The 19,676-nt window shown below is 43.2% G+C and overlaps 1 protein-coding gene across 3 annotated transcripts in view; it reads right to left on the reverse strand.

The window, feature by feature from the left end:
- WAPL (WAPL cohesin release factor) overlaps nucleotides 1–19,607 on the reverse strand; it is an 81,860-nt gene extending 62,253 nt beyond the window's left edge. For 2 of the 3 annotated variants that reach the window (XM_072823842.1, XM_072823840.1), the window contains exons 1-2: nucleotides 19,531–19,607; nucleotides 16,202–16,722 (exon numbers count right to left, since the gene is read on the reverse strand). In XM_072823842.1, the coding sequence (XP_072679943.1) occupies nucleotides 16,202–16,700 (499 nt within the window). In that variant the 5' untranslated portion in view covers nucleotides 16,701–16,722; nucleotides 19,531–19,607. Of the gene's footprint in view, nucleotides 1–16,201; nucleotides 16,723–19,169; nucleotides 19,302–19,530 lie in introns of those variants that run through there. The other variant, XM_072823841.1, reaches the window with a different exon arrangement.
- Nucleotides 19,608–19,676: the final 69 nt, after the last annotated feature.

Consider the following 19,676-nt stretch of genomic DNA (forward strand, 5'->3'; position numbering starts at 1 on the left):
GGTAAGGAGGAACTTCCATTACATGCAAGCTGCCTTTAAATATTGGAGTGGTTGTCATGAGGAGAGGGAACAAACTTACTCGATATGTAGAAATCATTCAATTTATACAAACTATAAGGGCTAAGAGCAAGAATATTAAAGTTAAATTAGAACTGTCCAACAAAAAGAATACCTAGGGAAAAGTGTGTACTCCTTTGTTATAAAAGAAATATTTGATAAAATGGTACTTCATTAAAATTAGTTAACTTCTGGGATGCCTGGGTGGCTCAGTGGTTGAGTGTCTGCCTTCAGCTCAGGGCATGGTCCCAGAGTTCCAGGATCAAGTCCCGCATCAGACTCCCTGCATGGGTCTCTGCCTCTCTCTCTCTTTCTCTCTCTCATGAAAAATAAATAAAATTTTTAATTAAAAAAAAAAATCCTACACATCAGTAAATCCATCATCTCAGTAAAAAAAAAAAAAAAAAGCTAGAGACATAAAGAGGCAATTTATAGAAAAAGAAATATAAATAAATAACTTATGAAAAGAAACTTTATTTCATTAACAATTAAATATCAAAAGTAAAAAAAAAGGGATCCCTGGGTGGCGCAGCGGTTTAGCGCCTGCCTTTGGCCCAGGGCGCGATCCTGGAGACCCGGGATCGAATCCCACTTCGGGCTCCCGGTGCATGGAGCCTGCTTCTCCCTCTGCCTATGTCTCTGCCTCTCTCTCTCTCTCTCTCTCTCTCTCTCTGTGACTATCATAAATAAATAAAAAAATAAAAATAAAAAAAAAAGAGAATAGATTAAAAAAAAATGTAAAAAAAAAGAAAAGAAAAAAAAAGTCCAAGTGCAGGGCATCTGGCTGGCTCAGTCAGTCAAGCAACGAGCATGCAACTCTTGATCTTGGGGTTGTGAGTTCAATTCCCACATTGGATGTAGAGATTACTTAAAAATAAAATCTTTAAAAAAATATCAAAAACTAATAAAGTACATGGGACACCTGGGTAGCTCAGTCAGTTAAGAACCGGGCTCCTGATTTTGGCCCAGGTCATGATTTCATGGTCCTGAGATCAGACCAGTCCAACGTGTGGCTCCATGCTGGGTGTGGAGTCGGCTTGCAATTCTCTCTCCCTCTTCTTTTGCCCTCCCCTCCCACACCCCTACCCTGCGGCCTCTTAAAAAAAAAAAAAAAAAAAGCACACAATGTTATAGTTTAACTACATCTCAATAAAGTTGAGGAAAAAAAAGTAAAACAAAGCTGAACAATATTTATACTTACTAAGCCCTCAGTATGTGCCCCAATGGCTTCTAAATACTTTCCACATATTAATTCATTTGATCTCATAGCAACCATGTGAAGTATGTACTATTAGAAGTTCATAAGCCTTTATCTACAATTCCAACACCCAAGAAGCTCTGAAAACTAAATTTTTTTCATAATACATTCTGAAGCAAAACCTGACCTCACCTAAATGAAGCTATTTAGAATATTTATCCTACTTAGGAATGTATTTTCTTTTTCTAAACACTGTCTTTGAGTTGAGTGCCACCTCAGACTTTGATGGGTTATTAATGTAAAATATATACTTTCTCTATTCCAAAATAATCCTAAATTCCAAGACAAATCTGGCCCCTAAGGTTTCAGATAAGGAAATGTGAAACTGTACCTCATTTTGCAGATGAAACATAATAGATATGTTACTGGTTGACAGTCACAGAGTGGTATTTGAAAAATAAGGCAACTTAGATGACAAAAAGCAAACCAAAGTCTCACATCAACGAGGAACCATTTAAGGAATTTAGAGCACACAGATACTGACATAACCACGCAGCAGTACTTTTTTTTCTTAAGTAGGCTCCATGCCCAGTGCCAAGCCCAAAGCAGGGCCCAAACTCATGACCCTGAGATCAAGAGCTGAGCTGAGATCAAGAGCCGGACAGCCGGACGCTCAAACAACTGAGCCAACCAGGCACCCCTCCATGCAGCAGTATTTTAAATAAAAAAGGTAGAGAGGCCAGAAAGAACCCTTTAATGTATTACAATAGAATTATCCCAGGGATCCCTGAGTGGCGCAGCAGTTTGGCGCCTGCCTTTGGCCCAGGGCGCGATCCTGGAGACCCGGGATCGAGTCCCATGTCGGGATCCTGGTGCATGGAGCCTGCTTCTCCCTCTGCCTGTGTCTCTGCCTCTCTCTCTCTCTCTCTATCATAAATAAATAAAAATTAAAAAAAAAAAAGAATTATACCCACGTCACGACCACCCAAGATACATTAAGAGAAAGAGCAAGGTACAAAACAGCATGTTAACATTTGTGGATTTAAATACACGTCACTACTTGTGTTGACTGTATGTGTACAGTGTATGTCAGAAAGGCTGAAACAAACAAAAAATGGCCACTCCAAGGAGAACTGGGGTGACTGGGAAAAAGAGCTAGGAAGCTTTCAACCATTTCTATTCTAAAATGAAAAAAATTTAACACCCCCCGCCCCCCTGCAAAATAAACAGTATTCTTTCAGTTAGGCCAAGTCCAAAGTTTGATAGGAAGAGGAGGAAAAAAAAAAAGCCGCCACACTGGTAATGGGAAATTTGGCAACATCAACTGAAAATTTAAATGTATACGCCCTTTCATTCTACTTCTAGAAACATCTTTGACCACTATACTGAGACATGATCAAAAACACAAGTGGAGAGATGTTCAATATAGCCATTATTTGTAACAACAAATAATGAACTAAAAACAAACAAAACAACAAAGAACTAAAAACAGTCAAAATAATCCTAACAGACTAGTTTTAAAGTATGGTATGTTCATACAATGGAAAACCATGAAACTGCTACAAAAAAACAAGTAGATCTATAAATACTAGTAAGTGTGCATCTTAAAAGATTTAAGTGTTTTTTTAAGGCACAATATGCCATACATACATTCATACATATATCTATATCTATATCGCATTATCATTTGTATGTGCCTGTGTGTTTAAGAATATATAGATTTTTGGGACGCCTGGGGGGCTCAGTGTTTGAGCGTCTGCCTTCAGCTCAGGGCATGATCCTGGTCCAGGGATCGAGTCCCATATCAGGCTCCCCGCAAGGAGCCTGCTTCCCCCTCTGTGTGTGTCTCTCGTGAATAAATTAAATATATATAGATAGATAGATTTATATGCTATGCATACTGAAGACTGTGAAAAGCTATATAAGAAATTGTCAACAGGGGCGCCTGGGTGGCTCAGTGGTTGAGCATCTGCCTTCAGCTCAGGTCATGATCCCAGGCTCCTGGGATCAAGTCCCACATTGGGCTCCCAGCATGGAGCCTGCTTCTCCCTCTGCCTACGTCTCTGCTTCTCTCTGTCTCTCATGAATAAATAAATAAAATCAAGCGAGAGAGAGAGAGAGAGAGAGAGAGAGAGAGAGAGAGAGAAAGAAATGAACTGTCAACAGCATTTGCTTCTGTGGAAGGGAGTGGATTTTTTTCACTGTAACAAGAATATGTGGCTATTTATCAGAGGCACCCAAAAAGCCAAAGGAAAAAGATGCCACATCTTCAGTGGTTCAATTTTACTCAAAGATTTGAATGGTAAAAGGTACTTTAAAAAAAAAAAAAAAACTTTTCTTAATAATTTAAAACATTTTTATATTTTATAAAGCATACCTATCAAATACCAAATTTATTTATAATTTAAACAGTAAAAAACAAACAAATCAGTAAACATAAAATAACTTCAAAAGTGCTATTCTGGGCAGCCCCGGTGGCACAGCGGTTTAGCACCGCCTGCAGCCCAGGGTGTGATCCTGGAGACCAGGGACCAAGTCCCGCGTCGGGCTCCCTGCATGGAGCCTGCTTCTCCCTCTGCCTGTGTCTCTGCCTCTCTCTCTGTCTCTATGAATAAATAAACAAAAATCTTAAAAAAAAAAAAAAAGTCCTATTCTGCTGGGCCCACTACACAGTCTAAATCACAGAGCAGTCCACATCAACTCAACCTCCCACATCCCCAAATCAACAGCCTGTGTTAACTGTGACAACCCACCAGCAAGTCAAGGAGCTTATTTCCTACCATGGCTCCTGCTCAAGCTGGCCATCTTGACCACCAGGAAACTGGAAATGTACTATATACTCCAGTCACTCCTCAAGCAGTGGTCCTCCCTTCCAGATGACAATTAACTCTTCAAATTGAATATACAGACCCCTAGAGTTACACTAAAAACTTCCAAAACATACATAGGCACAACTGAGGTTTAAGGAAATTCATTTCTAAATCAGGCTCCCTGCATGGAGCCTAATTCTCCCTCTGCCTGTGTCTCTGCCTCTCTGTCTCTCTCATGAATAAATAAATAAAATATTTTTAAAAAGAGAGAGAAAAAAAAAAAAAAAAACCTAGAACAGACTGATGCCAAAGCTTTTTCTTAGCCTAGCAATGACAGTCATACACATGAACTGGAAAAAGCCCCACCCATCATCATTCAGACCTACATTTCCAATAAATTTGCCTTTAAAATGTATAGCATTCATATTTGATCAAATACACACTAATAACTGCGTTCATAATAATCTAGAAGAATTTTTAAATACTCAGGGTATTACAATCACAGAAAGTTCGTAGAAGCTTAAGCTTAAACAAACAAATATATATATATATATACACACACACACACATTTTTGCACAAAGAATTATGAAAAGGATGATCATTAAAAGACTAAGCATAAATATGTTCATTAGGATAAAATTCTGAAAGGGAAGTGGAATAGAAATACAAATTCAGGACAGCCCGGGTGGCTCAGTGGTTTAGTGTCACCTTCAGCCCAGGGTGTGGTCCTGGAGACCTGGAATCCAGTCCCACGTCCGGCTCCCTGCATGGAATGGAGCCTGCTTCTCCCTCTGCCTGTGTCTGTGCCTCTGCATCTCTCATGAATAAATAAATAAAAATCTTTAAAAAGAAAAAGGAAAGGGATCCCTGGGTGGCGCAGCGGTTTAGCGCCTGCCTTTGGCCCAGGGCGCGATCCTGGATACCCGGGATCGAATCCCACGTCGGGCTCCCGGTGCATGGAGCCTGCTTCTCCCTCTGCCTATGTCTCTGCCTCTCTCTCTCTCTGTATGACTATCATAAATAAATAAAAATTATTAAAAAAAAAAAAAAAAAAAAAGGAAAAAGAAACACAAACTCAAAAAGAAAAAGGGAGAGGCAACTGGGTGGCTCAGTGGTTGAGCATCTGCCTTTGGCTGAGGTCGTGATCTTGGGATCAAGTCCCACATCGGGCTCCCCACAGGAAGCCTACTCCGCCTATGTCTCTGCCTCTCTCTGTGTCTCTCATTAATAAATAAATCTTAAAAAAAAAAAAAAAAGGGTATTGTAAATCTTCTGTCTGTTAAAGAACAATTTGTTCTTTTATTAATTTTTTTAATATATGAAGGTGAACACTAAATAATTACAGCACTTGCACGTAAGAAGGGGATTATGATAAAAGATAGGAAACCAGTTATTCTTGGGGTGAAGGAAGGGACAGATGGAAAGATTCTAGAGTAGTTGCCAAAATGCTATTTCTTAATGTGGGTGTTGGTTATATAAATAATTCATTAAACATATTTTTATACATTATATTCTGTGGTTTTCTATATCTGTGTTTTATTTTACAATAAAACAGTTAAAAATGTTAGTTTTATTTTAAAATTATATTATTTTATGGGAAATTATATCCTTTGCAAGCATATAAATTTAAGATCAATGTTATCATGACCAGCAATCCCACACCTAAGTACTTAAAAGAAATAAGGACATACGTCTAACAAAAACCTAAATGTGAATGTTGACAGCAGCTTCATTCATAATTGCCCCAAACTGCAAACAATCCAAATGTCCTTCAACTAATGAATGAATTATGGTACATGTATAATAGAATACTACTCAGCAATCAAAAAGAAATTAAATACTATTACATGGAATACTCTTTAAAAGCATTATGCTATAGGGCACCTGCGTGGCTCAGTGGTTGAGCATCTGTCTTTGGCTCAGGTCGTGACCCTGGGGGTCCTAGGATCAAGTTCTGCATCCAGCTCCTTGTACGGAGCCTGCTTCTCCCTCTGCCTATGTCTCAGCCTCTCTGTCTCTCATTAATAAGTAATATCTTTTTAAAAAATAAAAATAAAAATAAAATAAAGCCACCATGGAGGGCACCTGGGTGGTTCAGTAGTTGGATGTCTGCCCTAGGCTCGGGCTGTGATCTGGGGTCCTGGGATCAAGGATTGCGTTCCCCATGGAGAGCCTGCTTCTCCCTCTGCCTATGTGTCTGCCCCTCTCTCTCTCTCTCTCTCTGTGTGTGTGTGTGTGTCTCATGAATAAATAAAATCTTAAAAAAAATTAAAAATAAATAAATAAAGCCACCATGCTTCTCATCTGTTCCTCTGGGTCATGATCCAAAATGTAAATACATCTTGCCATCTACCTTCTCCTGAACTCTAATACTCAAAATGTATCTGTACTTCTTTCCAACCTCATAATCCAACAACTGAGTGCCGCCACCACCACCCAAACCCTTAAATCCAAACACACAGGCTTCAGTGATCAAGACACTCACATATACCTGGGGATTCATTCCCTCTACCACTTCCATGCCCTAGCTGGACCCTGACTACACGCGCCTATTCTCCTGCAGCGCCTTTTAGTATCTGAGAGAAGGATGCTTTGGGGTCACTGGTATGCTGGCTCTCCAGAGCCTGTTTATAAAACTATTATTATTCCATCCTCTTATAAAAGCCCATTCTTTTGAGGTTTGTGCCACTTAGCTAGTTACCTTCTAATCTTCCCCATACCTGTCTCTTAACAACCTTATTCTTCATTTAAGGGTTTTTACACAGGACTTACAATCTACCCTTCATGCCAGTCTTCCCATCATGCTGAATTCCACCAAATCCCAATCCCCTGACCTCACGGTTCTTTAACCTTCTCTCATCCATAGTCTTCTACATTCCAGCTCAGACACCAAATCTGTTTGATGCAGAAACCTGTCATGTCCTAGAAGGCTTCACCTCTTAAATATTAAAATGAGATAACCCATTTCTCAATCACAACCTACCAAATATCCAATTTGTGCCCCCACTCTTAACCTATTTAATAAGACTCAATATACTGACCCTTCTTTTTCCTATCCACCAGCCTTGTCCAGTTCCTAAACATTTTAAATTCCATAGTCCATCATTTCAATCATTCTCTAGACAATACCCTAAATTCTTTCTTTTCTATCTGTTCACTCTACATCTTGTCAGACAAAAATGACAATCCAAGATAATCCAATTTTACTATCCAATTATTCTATATTCTGTGCAGGTTCTGGCTAACAGGGCCTACTAAGGGGAGGGGAGGCCACTCACACAATGAAGTAAATAACCATGAGTTTTTACGATAAAACTTCACTAAGGTCTCATTAATGTTCAGAAAATCTCTCTACATGGCTCCTTCCTAACATTTTCTGCATCAGTTTGAATCTCTTGTTCCTTCATTCCAGCCCTTGCATTTCCTTACCCTTCTTTCTCCCTTTCCAAGATAACCTCTTCTATCACTTCATGGGGGGAAATAATGCTTTCCTCCATAAACCACCTTATCTTCCACCTCTCAGTAAGCTCACATTCTCATCCATCTTTCCTCTGTCCAGAAAATGTGGCATCCCTTCTCCCAAGACCACTTTCCCTCTGTGATTTGAAGCCTATGCTCCGAAGCTCTCCCATGCAATTAAACCTTCCAAAACTCATCATCTCGTAACTTTTCAGAACCTCTCCTCTCCTTCAAACATCTTTAAAGAGTTGTGTATACTTGTCACCCTCCCATCCTCACTATGTACTATTTAGACTGTTCCAACCCAAGCTGCACACTCCAATACCAGCTTTGCAATCCTCATTTTTTTTTTTTTTATTTGTGATAGTCAAGGAGAGAGAGAGATAGAATGAGGCAGAGACACAGGCAGAGGGAGAAGCAGGCTCCATGCACCGGGAGCCTGACGTGGGATTCGATCCCGGGTCCCCAGGATCGCGCCCTGGGCCAAAGGCAGGCGCCAAACCGCTGCGCCACCCAGGGATCCCTGCAATCCTCATTCTGATGAACTTTGCAATAGCATTACAGTTCAGTTGATCCTTCATGAGCTCCTTTCTGCTGGCTTCTATAACACAGCACTGGCTCAATGTTCCTACTTAGTGCTCTAGCTGCTCTTATTCAATTTCCTCATCTAGTTTTTCTTCCTCTTCTGTCAATTAAGTAATGCAAGTTCTTCATAGCTCAGTGCTTTTTCCTCTAACATTCTCCTTAATGACTTCATCTAATCCTGTAATTTCAAATAGCATTTACTTATTCATTCATTCATTCACTCGCTCATTCATTCATTTATTTTAGGTAGGCTCCACACCCAGCACGGAGCCCAACACGGGGCTTGAACTCATGACCCTGAAATCAAGACCTGAGCTAAGATCAAGAGTTGGACACTCAACTGACTAAGCCAGCCAGGCACCCCTCAAATAACACTTACATGCTGAATCTCAAAAGTATTATCTCCAACCAAGGTTTCTTATCTAAGTTCCATACTAGTATATCCTACCCCTCACAAACACCTCAAATCCAATGTGCCCAAACCTGAACTGATGAAGCTGCCCACAAAATATCCCTTTATTTCAATGAGTAATACTACCCATTTGCTCAGGTGCTCACATTAAATACCCAAGAATCATTCTTAATGTATCCTTTTTCCTCACTACCTATGCCACTAAGCTCTGCCACTTTCATCCCTGCTCAGTACAGCAGAAGGTCCCAAGTTAAATGTTAGCCTTGCCCTTACCCCTCACTCAGACCAGGCAAACAGCCCACTATACACTATCATAGGACCCTATTTTCTTTTTTAAAAAGTTTATTTAGTTAAGTAATTTCTACACCCAACATGGGGCTTCAACTCACAACCCCAAAATCAAGAGTCACATGGCTCTTCCAACCGTGCCAGCCAGGGACCTCAGAACCTGTATTTTCCCATGATTTTCCATATACTTCTTATTCTCTATTCAATCACTGTCTTGCCTCCTAAAATGTGAATAATGGGCAGCCCGAGTAGCTCAGCGGTTTAGCGCCACCTTCAGTATGGGGCGTGGTCTTGGGGACCCGGGATAGAGTCCCACATCAGGCTCCCTGCATGGAGCCTGCTTCTCCCTCTGCCTGTGTCTCTGCCTTTGTGTGTGTGTGTCTCTCTCATGAGTAAATAAGTATAATCTTTAAAAAAAAAATGTGAATCAGACAAGATCTTGTTCACTGACATACATGAGCACTCAGCATACAGAGGCATTAAAATAACTGCTGAATGGTTGGAAAGAAGGCATCCCCTAGGTCCTCTTATGAACAAATTCATTCTCCTCTCCATCAGGGATCTGGAAAAGTTGTAGACCGCTTCCTGGAGTCAGATATTGGACCAAAACAATGGATGTATCGGCTGGCTTTAAATTTTAAAAATATGGCATATGGAAAATCTCTAAAAAGTATCAAGTATTATACAATTGTACTGTTACTGTTTTAAAAACAGTTATTTTAAAAAAAAAAAAGGTTATTTATTATTACCAGGAGAAATCAACAGCTCCATTCCTAAAGGGCAAAGACTATGCTTATAGTTTCTATGTACTACCTACCCTCTCCTGGCTGATATTCAACCTGGATCCAAAAGAAATTTTAGTAGCCAACTGCACTTTTGTTATTACTTAGACCTTGAAACTAACTCTCTTTTTTACTAAAAAACATTTTACAAGAAATTAAAGTTCTGGGGCACCTAACTGGCTAAGGTGGAAGAGCATGCAACTCTTGATCTTGGGGTTATGAGTTCAAGCCCCATGTTGGGTACAGAAATTACTAGAAAAAAAAATAAATCTGTTTTTCTTAAAAATATTTTATTTATTTAGTCATGAGAGACACAGAGAGAGAGGCAGAGACACAGGCAGAGGGAGAACCAGGCTCCCTGCGGGGAGCCCGATGTGGGACTCGATCCCGGGACTCCAGGAACATGCCCCGAGCAGAAGGCAGGCCCCACTCGATCCAGGGTCTCCAGGATCACGCCCTGGGCTGCAGGCGGCGCCAAACCGCTGCGCCACTGGGGCTACCCAAGCGTCTGCCTTCTGCTCAGAGCATGTTCCTGGAGTCCCGGGATCGAGTCCCACATCGGGCTCCCCGCAGGGAGCCTGGTTCTCCCTCTGCCTGTGTCTCTGCCTCTCTCTCTGTCTCTATGAATAAATAAATAAAATCTTTAAAAAAAAAGAAGGCAGACGCTCAACCGCTGAACCACACCCAGGCATCCCTAAATAAATAGTTTTTTTAAAAAAATTCTACTTTAAAACAAACGAAACTTAAAATTACAGTCTTTCAGAATTTGCTTATTGAATTTCCATTTGTACACAGCACAAAAAATTAAAAAAAAACTTATTACTTATAAAAATAAGGTCAGTTTTATTCACTGTTATAATTACTTAGGACACAATTCTTATTAAAAAGAAAACTATTTAAATAACGGCAAGAGGGAATCCATTCCCATCAGTCATTTCCAACATCAAGATAAAACTGATTATACAGTGACACTGATATTTTTTTAAAGATTTCTTTATCGAGGCGCCTGGATGGCTCAGTCGCTTAAGCATCTGCCTTCAGCTCAGGTCATGATCAGGTCCTGGGATTAAGCCCCGCACCAGGCCCTGCTCAGAGGGGAGTCTGTTTCTCTGCCTCTGCCTCTGCTTGCGCTCTCTTGCTCACTCACTCTGTCAGATAAATAAAATCTAAAAAAAAAAAAAAAAAAAAAAAGAAACAACTTTAAGAGGATTTGAGAGAGCACACACACAAGGTGTGGGGGGCGGGGAATCTCCAGCAGACTCCCCACTGAGCATAGAGTCTGACTCAGGCTTGCTCTGAGATCATGACCCGAGCCTAAGCCAAAATCAAGAGTCGCTTAAGCAACTCTGCCACCCAGGTGCCCCAGTAACATTGTTATTTTAAATATAAGTCTTTTAATATGACAAAATTATGTTCATTCATGAAAAGAACACTTTGGATGTTTCTCAGATCTATTAGTAATTCAAATTATTCACTGAAATGTGCTCTACCTCTATAAAATGGAAATAAAGCTTGACTTACATAGTTGTGATTAAGAATCAATTGATATATACAGGGTTCGACATAAAGTAGGAGCTAAATAAGTAATAGGTCTCTTATCTATTTCTCTTAAAAGGATTTCAGTTATGACTTGATTATATTCTAAACAAATGCATTCAATACCTAAATGAAGGCTAGGAATTGTTGGTGATACTATACTTTCAGAATTAATAATCCTCATTAATCACCTACACTTTATCCAATAAGCAGATGACAATCTCATCTCACATCACAAGTTCCTGGCCTACTTTAAGCTTTCAGGAATAGAACAATGCATCCCTTGCTAAAAATCATCTTCAGTTCCAAATCAAAGTTCTTAAATTCCTGACAATAACAGCCCTCTAACATACAAACACTCAGTACAGCTTTAAGCAAATGGAAAAAATGTATTGGCTACAAAACCAGTCATGCAAATTAAGAGCCTATGCAGTAGTTATCTCAATGTTTGGCAGGATGTGTAGACTGAATCCCAGCTGGCTGGCAAGGAAAGTGTGCCAAGTAGAAATATAAGTCTTTGCATACTTTATTCTAGAGTCCAGATTAAAAACGTATAGCAGAAAGCACAAACATGGAAAATGGAAGTAGCCTCATACAAAAGGCAAGAGAAGCCTTCTTTTGCCCCTAATGCACACAGCCCTGGATTCCACACTTTAAAGAATATTCCAAGACCTCTTAAAAAGGCAATCCTTTAGGTCCTGCTAACAGTCAGTTTTAAGTGGCACACCTGTTTTGAGAACTCACTTCAACAGCAATTACAACTAAAGTACTTGCAGATAAAAATATAAGTCCTGAATCTGCATTAAGATAATTCAGGGAGCAGGGACGCCTGGGTGGCTCAGCAGCTTGGCGCATGCCTTCGGCCCAGGGCGTGGTCCTGGGGTCCTGGGATCAAGTCCCACATCGGGCTCCCTGCATGGTGCCTGCTTCTCCCTCTGCCTGTGTCTCTGCCTGTGTCCTTGCCTCTCTCTCTCTCTCTGTCTGTCTCATGAATAAATAAATAAAATCTTTAAAAAAAAAAAAAAAAAGATAATTCAGGGAGGGGTGCCTGGATAGCTCAGTTAGTTAACCATCCACCTTTGGCTTGGGTCATGATCTCAGGGTCCTGAGATCAAGCCCTACATCAGGCTCAGCAGTGAGTCTCCTTCTCTCTCTTGCTCCTTCCCTCTGTTGCGTGTTGTGCTCTCTCAGATAAAGAAATAAAATCTCTAATAATAATAATAATCACCATCATCATCATCCAGGGAGAAGTGCCCAGGTAGTTTAGTAGGCTGAGTATCTGACTCTTGATTTTGGCTTGAATTTTGACCTCAAGGTCAGGAGATCAGCCCCAAGCCCTGTATTGGGCTCCATTTTCAGAGGGAAGCCTGCTTCTCTCCCTCTACCTATACACACATTTTCTCTCCCTCCCTTTCCAAATCTCTTTCTCAAATAAATAAATAAATAAATCTTTAAAATAATCCAGGGAGTAGAGGATGGGAAGTAGAAAGAGTATAGAGCAAATGAAACAAGATTTCCCATATACTGACAACTGTTGAAGCTGGTATAAGTTTTTTTTAATACTTTATTTATCAGAGAGAGAGAGAACGTACGTATGTGCACACACAAGGGGAGGGGGCGCCGAGGGAGAGGGAGAAGCAGACTCTCCACTGAGCAGGGAGTCCCACACAGGGCTCCATTCCAAGACTCTGAGATCATGACCTGAGCCAAAGGCAGATGCTTAATTGACTGAGCCACCTAGGTGCCCCTAAGTTTTCTGTTTTTTAAAAATCAAAGAGTTAGGGCAGCCCCAGTGGCTCAGTGGTTTAGCGCCGCCTTCAGCCCGGGGAGTGATCCTGGAGACCGGGGATCGAGTCCCAGAGTCCCACGTCGGGCTCCCTGCGTGGAGCCTGCTTCTCCCTCTACCTGTGCCTGTGCCTCTGCCTCTTTCCCTCTCTCTGTGTCTCTCATGAATAAATAAATAAAATCGTTAAGAAATAAATAAAATAAAAATGTAGATGATAATAGCACCTATCTTGTGAGGTTGTTTTAAGAATCAAGTGAGTTGATGGGCACCCGGGTGGCTCAGATGGTTGAGCATCTATCTGACTCTTGATTCTGGGGTCGTGGAATTGAGTCCCAGGATTGGGCTTGATCTTAAAAAAAAAAAATAAAAGTACTACCAGGTATAAAACATAATACATAATATATGAAAAAATCTTAATAGTAGTTAAAAATTAACCACATATTCCCCTACAGAGAAAGAGATGCACTTTAAACTTAATGCCAGGAGAAATAATACAGCAAATTTGAATTTGGATAAGCCCTTCTCACTGATGTGATATAATTCTACAGTGAAAATGATCTGAATGAGCAGGAACATTCCACTGAAAGGATATTACGGAATTTAGCTTGTGCACTTTGAACAAATGTTAACACAAAATTTCTCAAAGGCTCTTGAATAAAGTGTGCAAAAATGACCTGCAAAGGATTTGAAACATCACACATACAAGCGTTTTTTTTTTCTAAGTCCAAAATTTTATCACTCTCAAAGGATCTTTAACTCAAAAAAGGTTAGGAACCACTTTAGATTTATGAAAACCGCCTTTATCAGAAATTTAAATTTGGGTTTCTAAACTTCAACTAAAACCAGAAGGCTTTCTGAATGAGAGTAAAGGCAATGACAAGCTGACAGTCATATTCAAGAAGAGTCTAGATACAGGGAACTGCCCAGATGTTAGAGAGTAGGGGCAAAAAAAAGGAAAGCCATAACATACAGAAGTATTTCCAAAACTATAACCAACTCATAAACACACAAATCTATAAATGTGTGTTTTTTGTTTTGTTTTGTTTGTTTGTTTGTTTTTAGAGACAGACACAGACAGGCAGGCAGAGGGAGAAGCAGGCTCCATGCAGGGAACCCGACGTGGGACTCAATCTCAGGTCCCCAGATCACGCCCTGGGCCGAAGGCGGCGCTAAACCGCTGAGCCACCCAGGGCTGCCCATATAAATGGTTTTTAAGAACTTAGAATAAGACTACCATGAGAACTAAAAGCATTCCTTCAAAGTTCCCTCTTATGCTACAAGTGGGTTGCTGCAGCTCTAGGTGGTCAAGGGAAAAGAGAGGGCAAAAAAATATTCATAGTGCTGCTCCACGCCCTTTCCACTACATATACCTCATGAAGGAGGAAGAGGGACAAGATGTTCTTAAATATCTATTTATCTGTACATTAGCACACATTTTCTCCTCACAAAACTATTATAACAGGAGTTTGGGCTCCCCTTCAGTCCACGGTATCAGCAGCAAAACTACAAGGTAGCTATATCAGACTGGGAATCTAATATCTCATTTCTACAGAAAACTGTTTCCAGTTCCCACCAAACAACTTCAAACGGCGGTGGGGACACAGTACAGATGTAACACCGGCAAAACTGTATAAGCAACTGCTGTCTAGGTATTTTTAATTTCTAAATTCGTATTGTCCCTCTACCCAAATGTTCATCCTGCTGTTGTGACCCCCTGCCTGCCAGGGATACCCTGTTCTCAAAAAGCACTTGAGGAAGCTGGGTCTGCATTCCTTGACCAGTTTCGCCACTTTCTCACCCTCACCTTCCTTCCTCCAGGTTACGTGCCCCGCGCTGTGGATTAACTACCAGAGGACAAGGTACAGCAAGCAGTAGGAACGCTGGATAACTGAAGTGCAACGGCACTCCCACAGCCTATCACAGTGGAGGGTACGCAGTATGCACTTAACACATTAAAAATCGATAAATGAACCTCATTCCAATTCTGCCACTAGCCAACCTTGGAGAGTCACTCGACCTCTTTGAGCCTCATCTATAAAGTAAAGAGACCTGCATTAGTTCATTTAGGTTCAACAGTCCTACGATTATGATACGTTTTTAGGAGCTGATCTGGGAAACAGTTTTTAATCTGTTTTTTCAATAAAAGTTTATTCTAACCTTAAGTTTTGAACAATGTTTCAGAAGAACTGTGACAAAGCATAAGGACAGCCAAATCGAAATTAACCGGGAGGATCAAGGGAATGACAATAACAGCTGGCTCATCCTCTCATCCAAGGGTGAGAAAAAGAGTGAAAAACGTTCAGCATTTTTTGTAAAACTATGCAAGGCAACATCTTTTATTATACTGTTTGAAGCACTTACATTAAGCCTCAGGGGAGCAAACTCCTCTTGAGAATTCAGTACTAGGAAAGTTTCGTTCTTCCTTCCTTTCAAAATAGGAGATCTACATAACTTTTTGTATCACCAAACTTTGCCAGGAAGTCAAAAACTAAGGTCTGTTTGCAACTACAGTGCCATCCTTGTCCTGTTGCTAATAAACCAAGCAGGCGATCTCTCCTGCTATCTCTGATCTTAGCTCTTCGGTCTTTTAATTAATTGCACTTTTACCATTTACTCTAAGTCTCAAATCTTTTACAAAAGGAGTAGAGGTACAACAGACAAAACGTACCGGTTTTTTTTTTTTTTGAATGAATGCTAGATGCCGGATTTACAAATTAACACTTCAAAACTACAACTGATCTTGTGGATTAAAATCTATTAATACAAGTTGCTACCAGCACCAGACTCCAAATAAATCTCAAATTGCAATGAAGTTCAATTCTTCAATGTTTCCACAATACCCCCTTAATCTTTCCAAACTAGGTTTGAAGGAAAGCCTAACACTCCTAAACTTAATCCTCATTGTAAATGCTCATCTTATTTCCATTATCAGTAACAATACAAACCCTCCACAGTAGCAGAAACGAGATACTGTGTCACGCTAACACAACAAAAAGAGATGCTTCTTAATGGAAATGGAGTTAGAGACGTAGGAAAAACTGTTCCCAAAATGTGCCGTGAGTAAACAGTCTGGAAACATTCATATCCAAGTTGCTTAAGTAAAATTTCAACCCCCAATTGGTTTCTTTAAAGTTCTTAGGTCTCTTCTACAAGAGTGTCTATAGTCCCCATTAATCATAAATGCAAAAAGAGAACCCAAGAAGCACGGTATTTTAGAATTTAAAGCATTTACCAAAACAGCTTACACAAAGCTCTTCTGGCTCAGGATAAAGAAATTCAAAACTTACCTGAAGTCGCTAATTTAGCACAGCTACTTCTGCTTGCATCATCTTCTAAAATTCGGTTTGTGCTCTTTTCTTTCCCAACCAAAGTTTCTTCCAAAAGTAAGCATTTATCAGATACAACACTGTCTTCGCCCACTGCATGACTAATTTTGCTATTAGCTTCAAGTACAGAAGTGACCTCTTCCAGCTGAGCAGCTTCACTAGATTCTGAGTAAGAGGAACCCTTACCCTGGGCTAAATTCTTTGAAGAAACTGGTAGAGACTCATCATCACTATCAAATCCAAAAGGATCTCCAGTATTTTCTTCTTCCACCTTAGGTTTCTTCGGAATTTCTTGGATATCTGGTTTGAAATTGGGCCTCTTCTGCCCTAATTTAGCCATAAATGTGGTCTCTCCCCATTTTGTGCTAAGGGTGGTCCGTTTATTGGAAAAGACTTCATCGAATTTTGAACTGCCATTTCCTCCTTTCCTACTGTATGTTTTCCCAAATCTGGATGTCATTTTGACACCTGTTTCATATTCTCTGTAGGGGGGGAAAAAAAAGTAAGAATTCATATAATCACCAGATACTTAACAAATGTTAACACTGAATGTAAAAATAAGAACCCAGGGATTCTCCCCATGGGGCTTTTCAACATGCAAGATACAAACATTTAAAAATGCTTGAATAAATATGGAAAGGGCATATAAAGAAAGGGACTCATTTTTTTTATCCTATAGATTTCCAGAACTTAATCTCCTTATCTCAAAGAGTACACATTCATATGCTATTGACAAAGTAAGCAAGTATGACTAACCAACTTATCCCCAATACCAACTTAGTAACAGAACATCAATTTTTTTAAGTTTAAAATTAATCTATGCACAATTCTCATAAATATCACTGTTACCTTAAAAAAATAATATGACTAGGGTTATTACTCCTAATATAAAATCTTAAGCACGAAATGTAAATTTTTTTCCAGGATCTCAGAAACATCAAATAACTGACTCAATCAGGTCTTTGAAACTTTAGAGCATTTATTCATATAAAGGAAAAAAAAGTGGGAAAAGCCAGAAAAACGTATTATTTTTCATTTATTAGAACCTGAAATTTTTTAACACAATCGTAAAGATTCTGATTCTTGGTCTCATGTGGTCTGAACTGTGACTTGAAAAATATTCCCCAGCTGGTCCTCTCCCTGTGCATAAGAACCCCTACTTGTTCTGTCTCCCTTGTCCCTCTAGTGCTGTGCTCACTTGCTGAGTTACTGAAGCTGGTGAACTGCAGCATAATTACACTGGCCTGCCGACTATTAAAGGAAGCAACAGAAACGCAGAAGTTTATTTCCCTCTCGGCTTTATAAAAGATAAATTGTACTCATCTGATGCGTCTACAGAACAGTAACCCATCTATGACAAACTTCAGGACAGTAAATTAAGAGCAAAACATTTTCAAAGCAAGTTGCAGTACATTTTAAACACTCCATTCTTGTCTATCTCCTACACTAAAACCTTCTGAAGTTTAAATATCCATATATTAAATATCTAGGGAGAAAAATAAACCATTGTGTAGGTCTTGAAAAGCCAACCTTCTTCTACTCTGAAATCTAAAATACAGCACTAGGAATGACATGGAATACATTTCGGTCTGTAAACCCATTTTTCCTTTGCTAACTTAAATTCTTACAACATCCGTCGCTGGTGAACTGAGTTTCCTACGCGTGCAGCGGAGGATTTTCCCTCTCCTTTTGTGAGAGACCAACTAACTTGACAAAGTGACCGTTGAGTCGTCCTACAGACCTGCGCGGAGCGAGAACAGCGGTGCAGGCCCTTCAGGCAGGTGGCAAACCCTTTTCCTGAGAGAGGCGGACTCAGGCTGGGGGATGCCTGCATGGCCTGTTGGGTGCGGCCCCCACCCGCCCGGGGACCCGGGGTCATGTGGGGGCCACGCAGTCGGGTCGTCTCAGTCCTGCGGGAACGCGGGGCCCCGGCGCGCACACACCACCGGAGCCGGAACCTTTCGCAGACGCTCACACAGCAGTCATCGCCTAAAAACGTCGACTAGAGGCCAGACCAAAAACCTAGACTGAAGCTCCTTCGGGCCCCGGGAGGGGGGCGGGGGGGGGGGGTGTCCAGGAGCCACGGGACCGGCCCTGCCGCGAGTTCAGAGCCTGCAAACCAGCCCTGGGCATACGGGAGGTCGCTGCGCGGGGCGCGGTGGAAGGTGGCAGCAACCGCGCGTCCGTCCCCCTAAGACTCCACGTCCTGTGCGCGCCCTGGATGCTCGGAGGCGGACAGAGCAGCGCCTGCGGTGCCCCGGATTGGAAAGGCGGGGGGGCGGGCACGGGCAGGGTGTGCAGGGGCGACGCTCGGTTAGCACCCGGCGGCCGCCGAGCTGAGCGTGAGCCACGGGCGCCCGTTACATAACACCCCATCCTCCCGGGTCCCCCTCCAGGGCTCCCCGTCTTTCCGGGGACGGCGCTGATGGCATGTGCGGGAGCCCGGCGGACCGCGCGCGTGCAAGCCCGGGGGGGGGGGGCAGCCCGCACCCGAGCCCGCACCCGAGCACGGCGCCCAGGGCTCCGCCGCCCCGGGGAGGGGCGCAGGACTCGCGGCCAAGTCTTCCCAGGTCGCTGGGCCCTTGCTTCCGACCCAGGCCGGGTCCGAGGTGCAGGCAAGTGCGGCGGCGGCGGCCGCAGGGCGGGGGGGGGAGGGGGAGCCGAGGCCCGCCCGCCGCGCAGGGCAGCGTCCGCAGCGGCCCCCGCGGGCTCCGGGCTGCCGCGGAGGGGCCGGCGCCCCGGGCCGCAACTTTCCTCCCCGCCCCCCGCGCCCCCCCGCCGCGCCCCGCCGGGACCTGGATGCGGCCCCCGGCGCCCCGGAAGCCCCCGCCGCCGGGCCCCGCGGGCAGCGCCGGCCCGGAAGCAACTCGGAACGCGGGCACCCGAGCGACGGCCGCCCCCGCCCGCCCCGCCGCGCCCCCCCACTTACCCCGGCGCCGGGCGGGTGCTCGGGCCTCGGGCCGCCGCCGCCTCTCCCGCTCCCCGCGGCCCCGCGCGGCAGAGCAGCCCGGCCCGCGCGCCGCTCGGCCGCCGTCGGAGCCCGCGCCGCGGCTCGGGGTAAATAGGAAGCCCGGCGGGGGGGGAGCGGCGGCCCCGCAACTTCCCTCCCCGCCTCGAGCGCCGCCGGCCGCGCCGGGCCTAGGCCTCCCTGGCCGCCGCCGCGCCGGCTACGGGCCCCCGCGAGGCCGCCGCCGCCTCCCGCGCCGCCGCTTCCGCCGGGGGGTGGTCAGCGCTGGAGTTTGAACGCGGCCCTGGACCATCTCAACGCCATTTGCGCTCCCGGCCCCCACCTCCTTCCTCCAACAGCCGCTCGCTCCGTCACTCCGCTTCCCACAGGCCCCGCGCGGCCGGCGCGCCGCGCAGCCAATCACGCGGCCGCTTACTCAACCCGCCGCGCAGGCGCCGCTCCCCGCATGCGCCGGCGCCCGCCATTGGC

This window comes from Canis lupus, chromosome 4, assembly GCF_048164855.1.
Source record: "Canis lupus baileyi chromosome 4, mCanLup2.hap1, whole genome shotgun sequence".
Classification (NCBI taxonomy): Eukaryota; Metazoa; Chordata; class Mammalia; order Carnivora; family Canidae; genus Canis; species Canis lupus.